This window comes from Lynx rufus, unplaced genomic scaffold (genome assembly GCF_022079265.1).
Source record: "Lynx rufus isolate CCGP_SWC_20201006 ecotype Redwood Valley unplaced genomic scaffold, mLynRuf1.p SCAF_7, whole genome shotgun sequence".
Lineage (NCBI taxonomy): Eukaryota > Metazoa > Chordata > Mammalia > Carnivora > Felidae > Lynx > Lynx rufus.
Window position 1 is genome coordinate 74,782,694 of NW_025814889.1, and position 7,644 is coordinate 74,790,337.

A 7,644-nucleotide genomic window follows, 5' to 3' on the forward strand; every position below is an offset into this window, starting at 1 on the left:
CCCAGGCGCCCCTAAGAGCAGACTTTAGAACTAGAGGCTAGAAACCTAAGAGTGGCCTACATAATGTGTGATTAAAGCAGCCAGACTGCTTGTGTTAAAATCCAGGCTTTGTCTGTCTGTATCTTTATTTTTTAGGATTGTATCCCACTGTGAGAGGCACCCCCCAAAAACACAATTTTGGTGGGGAGTGGTTATTTTTCTCATGTAACAAGAAGTCAAAGATAGGTAGTCCAGGGCCTGAGTGTGGCTCCAAATGCCATAGGAACCCAGGTTCCTCTTATGCTTCTACCCAGCCTTCCGTAGCATGCATTTCTTGCCTCACGGTCACAAGATGGCTGCCCCATCTCCAACATCAAACCCAAATTGCAAACTGGAAGAAGAAGGTCAAAGGACCAGTTAAGTCTCCATCCCTTATCAGGAGCTTTCTAGCAAGTGCCACACAACCCTTGCCTATATCTCATTGGCTCAAGCTGTGTCACGTGGCAAGACAGGTGGGGAAATGTATTTTTTAATTGAGCATATTGTTGCCCCAAACAAAATCAGATTTGTATAAAGAATATAAATTGGTATAGAGATTGCAAAGAGAGAGATGATGACCAGATTTCAGGAAGGAGAAGGTATGGGCTAGAGGTAGAAAAGAGTAACAATGCCTCCTTGCTGAGATTAAGGTTCTGATTAAGATTCTTTGCTTGACCAAACTTTAGTCAGGCTCCTAAAACTTCTCCTAGGCCCTTCTGTGTGCTTATCGTAGAATGCAGTATGAGCAAGAACTCTGGACCCTGGATACCTGAGCATTCTCCAACATCCCCCAGGTGACATCTGATCATCCTGGCCTGTCTTCAGCAAGAATCCTGTTAGGTCGGTTTAGCCAGAATTCTCCCTACCCCTGATGTTTCCTCTTAGTAATTTTCCATCTGCTGACCACCCACCCTGCTCCTTGCCTATGAATTCCTACTTGCCCATGTTGTATTCAGAGCTGCACCCAATCTCTTCCCCACCCCCTCAATGCAAGTCCCCATCGCAGCCGTCCCTACACCCATAGCCATGCCCCCCCTTTAGTAAAGTCTGCCTCACTGTCTTTAAACAAGTGTCATTTACTATTTCTTTCTTTAGCACTTCTTACTCTAAAGGCTCAGTGGATCGGCTGTGACCAGCAGTTGAGCAGGTAGCAGGACAGCAGAAGGGGCACCAGCGTTCCCTAGAGCATAAAGGAAGAGTTATGGAGGTGGCAGAGACTTTGGAGGTCGCCAGCTTCACTCTCCATTGCCAAGCAGGCCCTTCATCTGCCGGGTTCACAATCTCTCCTCTCCCCCAGCAGCGTCGTCAGCAACGTCACTTAATGTCTGTCCTCACTTTCTTCTGCTGCAGGCTAAGAGTGTGTGCAAAGAAACCCACTCGTTAAAAAGCGTTCTCTAACCCCTTCTGCGCATGCCTTTTTGTGTACTGATGACTAGGTAAGGGGAGGACTAAGCCGGAATGGGGGCAAGTTCCGTGTCTTCTGCATCTCTGCACCCTCTGCGTCCACACAGCCCTCGGACCCAAACGATAGTTGAGAATGGCTTTGGCCGCCGCCGGCTCCTTCCTCGTCCCTCGGCAGAGACACGCGGCTCTGGAAACTTGACTCAGGCCCTTCCTGGCGTTTCTGGGACACTCTGGAGTATCGCCGGCTCTCCCCGGCCGCCTCGCGTCGGCCGAGCAGGGCACCGCTCTCTGCCGCCCTCTGCCGGCGCCACAGTTGGGTTGGGAAGAGCGCACGCGCGAGCGCACGCCAGCGTCCCTCCCCCCCCCACCCCCCCCCGCGGCTTGCCCTTCGGCGCGTGCGCGGCGAGTGCTGGCAGTACGGAGGACCGAAGAGGCAGGTAAACCTGCTGGAGCGGGCAGGTGGCGGTGGGTGCGGCCCAGAGAGGAGCTGCCGGGAGTCGGCGCGCTGCAGGTCCGGGGACGCCGGCGTTCGCTCCCGTCTGGGCGACCCTGGTGGGCTCGCAGCGTCACTCAGCCGGGGGGCGTGACCTGAGCCCGCCTCCCGGGGCTGGGAGTGGAGGGGGATGGGGATCTCTAAGGCCTGTTACTGATTTGGTGCCTGTTGTTTGTCCGGGAAGGTTTTCTCGAGGAGAGCGCAGAGTTTGCGAATAGCGGGCAGGAAGGGGCGAGGCTGGGACCAGGTGGGAGCTGGGGTGCCCCGAGTCCACAGGCAGTGAGGAGCTGGGCAGTTTGGTGGAGGGAATTCTTGTTTCTCTGGCTTTATGGGGCGGGTGGCAGCGGTTGAGGAACATTGTTACAAAATGACGATCCTGGTAGAAATCGTGCAGGTGTTTGAAATGCCAGGACGGCAATTTGGTCTCTTTTTTTGTGTGTTTTCACTTTTCTGACAGAGGCAATTCCTTCTCTCCGGGCTCAGCGTGGCCACTAACATGCGCTCACTTGCCTCTTTACGTCTCAGGACATGATACAAGTGGCACATTCGGGCCATGGGGTCCCAGCATTCCACCTCTGCTCGCCCCTCTTACTGCAAGCAAAAGAGAGATGACAGGGAGGATTTGCTGGCCGAAAGGGAGCAGGAAGAAGCCATTGCTCAGTTCCCATATGTGGAGTTCACAGGTCGAGATAGCATCACCTGTCTCACGTGCCAGGGGACAGGCTACATTCCAACAGGTGAGCATCTTTGGCAATCGGGGGAAGGATTCCCAAGGTACCCACAGGGCTGCTTCTGCCGCCCAGACAGAGCTTCTCTTCTGGGCAGTGGTGCCATAGTCATAGTGCCCTGAACAGAAGCCAATTTGACAAATTTGGGTAGGTTGCACAACTTTTGTTGGTCTCCTTATATCTGAAAGCCTCTCTTGACTTCCACTCTTTTGTTCTTTGTGTCCTTGGTTTGGAACATGCAGTTGGCTCTACGTTATGGGATTTGTTGACAGGCACGTTTCTTTATTGCTCTCACTTGTGAGGCCTGGCACAGCTTTTCAGGGGAGCCATCTTGGAAGCGTCTTTTCAAGAAAGTAGATAGTAAATCATTAACGGCCTAAGGTCTGGAAAGTATTAAGCGGGGAGAGAAAAACACATGCTCAGGAGGGGAGCCTTGATTAAGTGTAGGATCATCTGTCAGTAAATTGGTCCTCAAAAGGTCTTCGCAATTTAGATGGAGAGTCACGGATGTTTACAGCTGGTAAGAACCTTAGAAACCATCTACTCCAAAGCCTTCATGTGACACATGAGGAGACAGCAGCCTAGAGAGGAAATGACTTCCCCAGGGCCATTCACCAGCTCAAGGCCATGCAGTAAAACTAAAACAAGATCTGGATGTCTCAACCTCCATGTCACTGCCCTGGTAGGATCGATAGATGTTTTGTAATTTGTGGCACAGTCTGTGGATTTACTGGTTTCTTGTTCCTTAGACCCAAAATGTGGAACTAGTATAGAAATGTCTAATTCCAGGCAAACCTCTGTTGTGACAGGTTCGTTTGTGACGTAAAGGAGAGTATCACGAGCACATGGGATTTATTTTACCAAAATAATTGTTTGGTTCTTTCCTAGAACAAGTAAACGAGTTGGTGGCTTTGATCCCACACAGTGATCAGAGATTGCGCCCTCAGAGAACGTGAGTCACGTGTCTCCTATTAATACCTACTTCTGTCCTCCTGTCCCTAGTCCCATATATGTATGAGTGCCAGCTACTTTTTGAAAAATTTTATCTGTTCTTGTAAATTCCCCATTTCCTTTAATACTGTCTGCTCGAGCAGTATTAAAGACGGGGACTGCTCTGCCCCGTCACAATCTGGGGAAGGACCACTGCTAGAAACATTCTGAGGGCCAAGTGAAAGAGTTGACCTGGAAGGCATTGGAGAACAGGGGTATCCTGGGAGGTGAGGAACTGTTTCTGTCCGCCGAGCTCCTCCCTTCAGCTTCTGTTTCCAGATGACGGGTGGCATGCAAATAAGTTTTTAAAGGCTTCTCCCATTGCACTCATTCTTGCCTGGTTTGTTGTTCCTGGCTCTTTGTACTTTCCTTTTCCCCTCATCCCTGGTTTTGCATTTAATCTTGACTGATTGGACCTTGATATCTGACTGCCCGGGCCGATCATGTGCTGTGTCATTTGCAGTAAGCAGTACGTCCTCCTGTCTGTCCTGCTCTGTCTCCTGGCATCTGGTTTGGTGGTTTTCTTCCTGTTTCCACATTCAGTCCTTGTCGATGATGACGGCATCAAAGTGGTGAAAGTCACCTTTAATAAGCAGGACTCCCTTGTAATCCTCGCCATCACGGTAAGACTTAGGGCCTTGCTTCCCAGATTGTGCACCTACAAGTCTTGGACCCAAGACACTCATACTTGTTTCCTCCCTCACCCTGATGCAGGCCACCCTGAAAATCAGGAATTCCAATTTCTACTCTGTGGCAGTGACCAGCCTGTCCAGCCAGGTTCAGTACATGAACACAGTGGTTGGCACATACGTGACCACTAACGTCTCCCTCATTCCACCTCGGAGCGAGCAACTGGTATGCTGTTCTTTTAGGACCCTTGCTTCACAGGCTTCAGGAAAGAGTAGGGGCCGTGGGGTGCTGTAGCCTCAGGACTTTGCTTTCCGTCTTCTCATTTCCACTGGCAGCGACTGGTTGATGAGGAAAATTTGATGTGCTCTGTAATTATGAGAAATAGGAAAAAAAAATCAGCTGGCATTTGAGTGTTAGGAGAACAAAAGAATTTCTAAGAGCAAGCAGTTCGCTACAAATCGAGAAGAGGCAGTCTTATAGTCTGAAGTCTGTTGGTCTCTCGCAAGGGAAGAGGTTGCAGGCTTTGTTAGAGGGTCATGGTCTGTGTCAGGGACAATCTCGGGGAAGTATTTTGTATGTGATGGATGAATGCTCTCAAGTCTGTCGATTGCTGGTAACAGTGCTGTTCTGTGTCGAGCCTGCCTGGGCCACAGACTGACTCTGGTGTCTTATTTTCAGGTGAATTTTACTGCGAAGGCTGAGATGGGAGGACCGTTTTCCTATGTGTAGTAAGGACAGCGTTGTCTATATGTGTGCTCTCTGCTGGATGGAAGGGATTCAGAATGTACTCAGTTGATTGGGGCTGGTCCTACCTTAAGTCCCAGCCTTTGGCCTGTAGGTTCCCTAAGCTTTGGCCATCTTGGGGTTTGTTTGGAGGATGTGTTATTGGCCTTCGACCGAAGTGCTGGGATTTCTAAGATCATTAAGCCACTAGAAACATTTACAGGCTCCGGCATTTATATGGTGGGTTTGAAAAAACAAGTATCATGACGTGGGAGGATGTGTGGACTCTGTGGGGACTCAGAGCTAGTGAGCCCTGGAAGCACTTAGGTCAGAAGGGTGGGGGAGCAGAGGAGCCCCAAGCAGGGCTGACCGTGTCACTCAGCGCTCTTCTGCTAATTCTTTTTTTTTTTTTTCTTCAAACCAATCTAACTGTTTTCGTATTTGCTGTTTGGTAGCTTCTTCTGCACATTACCCGGTATCGTGGTGCACAACATAGTGATCTTCATGCGGTACGTTGCTCTTCTCCCCGTCCCCGTGGCCTTTGCGTCTGCACCTGGACCATCAAGCTGTGTGACCTCACCACCTTTGCTCGGGAGATGCTGTGTGACCCACAAAGCAAAGGCACCTAACCAAAGAGGGGACACATGATGTCTTACAGGCACAAATACAGTGGACCCTTGGGTGTTCTCTAGATGCAGTGTCCAATTCCCTTCACAAATCACCAGATTCACAGTGATCAGGTAGACATAAAGTTTTCTCCATGAAGTAGGGTCTGGTTCTGTGATCCCTTTAGAATCCAAGTGAGACTAGTAAAGAACAGAAGAACTTCTCAAGGCATAGTAAGTACTAGGCATTTGGCCAGACTTACTTTCTGTCCACATAAATTACCATATGTCATGGGTCTTATTTTCTATAAATAGAGTTGGTCCTAGAACCCTGACTGTTCAATTTGCGGATGACAAGCATCTTCTAGACATTTGAAATAGGAGGGTCTAGAGCAGAGCTTCTCAGCCTTGGCACCGTTGACATTTTGGACATTGGGACATTTTGGACACCGTTAACAGTTCTTTGTTGTGGGGGGCTGTCTGGTGCATTGCAAGTTGTTTAACAGCATCCCTAGCCTCTACCCACTAAACGGTAGTAAGTCACCACCTCCCCGCCCCTCAGTTGTAATACCCCGGAATGTCTTCAGACATTGTGGAAAGTTTTCTATAGGGTAAAATTGTCCTGGGTTGAGAACCACTTATTTAGAACCACTTCTTCATGCCATAGGCTTTCTGTGAATGTAGAAAGATCCTCTGGCCTCCTGGTTATGTAATCGTGAAGATATGCATCTGGGACCCATGGATATTGTTGCTTGAGCTTGCTAGAAATTATTTAGGCAACTTTTCTTCATCTCAAAAACAGAACTTACTCTTCTTGTTTTTTTTTTTTTCCCTCCCCCTAGAACTTCAGTGAAGATTTCATACATTGGCCACATGACACAGAGCTCCTTGGAGACACATCACTATGTGGACTGTGGAGCAAATTCCACAGCTGTTTAGAGACTGCTCTTGGTTCTTCCATGGCAGCACCTGCCAGAAGAGAGACAGCACCTGTTCCCAGGGCCTGAGTGTCATACCATGTCGCAGGTGGTAGAAAGAGAGGAGAAATTGGTTCTCTTGATCGCCAGCAAACACCCTCTTGCCGCTTGGTGGGGAGAGCTCCTCTTGGTAGCGCCATCTGTGTTTCTCAGAACCAGCAGACTCACTGCCCGGTGCCTACCCTGTGCCCAGCAAATAGTAGGCACTCGGAAAGTTTGGAGAATTGAATCCTGATCTTTTCGGCTGTTCTTGGGGCATTACAAATAGAAATCCTACCGTGGTTCTAGGTTATCAATGCACAGAGTGACGTGGAGATTGGACTGTTAGTGCAGCTGCAGGACTGTCCTACTCGTCTGCACAGAAGAGGCAGAGGGTGGGAACATTTGAATACATAAGGAAGCACAGACCCTTTAATATGGGAAATTTTTTCACCTGTTCACAAATGCCTAGGAACTTAAAAAACCTTTTTTTCCTGTAGAAAGCTCAATTGTTTTTAGCAAGAGTCTATGTGAGGCTTGCTTTACCCTTCATCCATTGGCTGGAACATGGATTGGGGATTTGGTAGAAAAATAAACCCTGCTTTTTTGATTCACCTACGTTTCCTCTGATTGCCTGGATGTCTTAGGAGCCACCTCTGGGGGACTGTAGAATAGTTGCCTGCTAAGTGGGTCAGCACAGGATGGGGGAGGGGAGAGGAAAAGGAGTCCCCACTGTACTGTCCCCGTGAGCTCCCATCACTGAAAGCAGCCTCCTGCCACAGCAGCCTGGCTCCTCCCCATCTGGCGCCCCCCTGTGGTGACAGGCTGCCCTACTGCTCTTGGAGAACAGACCACTTAGTGCCCCCTGGAGGTTGCTAGAGGTAGGGCAGATGCCTGAGGAGTGAGCAGCTGCTTTCCTAAAGAGGAATAAAGTCCCCCACCAGTTGACTGTAGTACTGATTAAGAGGACCTGGTTTGAAGCTGAAAGTTTTGCCCACCCTCTTGGCGTCCAAAGAATGGGCTACATACAGCCCCACGATGGCAGGGAATCTAGTCAGGTAACTTGAGTAGTTAGGTTTCAGGATTCGGCGGAGGTG

At 49.5% G+C, this 7,644-nt stretch overlaps 1 protein-coding gene across 2 annotated transcripts; it reads left to right on the forward strand.

Moving 5' to 3' along the window:
- Nucleotides 1-1,794: 1,794 nt before the first annotated feature.
- TMEM106C (transmembrane protein 106C) lies at nt 1,795-7,161 on the forward strand. Of its 2 annotated transcripts, none has more exons than XM_047066839.1 (8): nt 1,795-1,859; nt 2,441-2,652; nt 3,532-3,595; nt 4,097-4,256; nt 4,348-4,488; nt 4,942-4,991; nt 5,442-5,495; nt 6,434-7,161. In XM_047066839.1, the coding sequence occupies exons 2-8, from the start codon at nt 2,469-2,471 to the stop codon at nt 6,528-6,530; spliced, it is 750 nt and encodes a 249-aa protein (XP_046922795.1). In that variant the 5' UTR covers nt 1,795-1,859; nt 2,441-2,468; the 3' UTR covers nt 6,531-7,161. The 2 variants fall into 2 exon arrangements, with proteins under 2 accessions (XP_046922795.1, XP_046922794.1); XM_047066838.1 differs by having other exon boundaries at nt 1,848-1,933.
- Nucleotides 7,162-7,644: the final 483 nt, after the last annotated feature.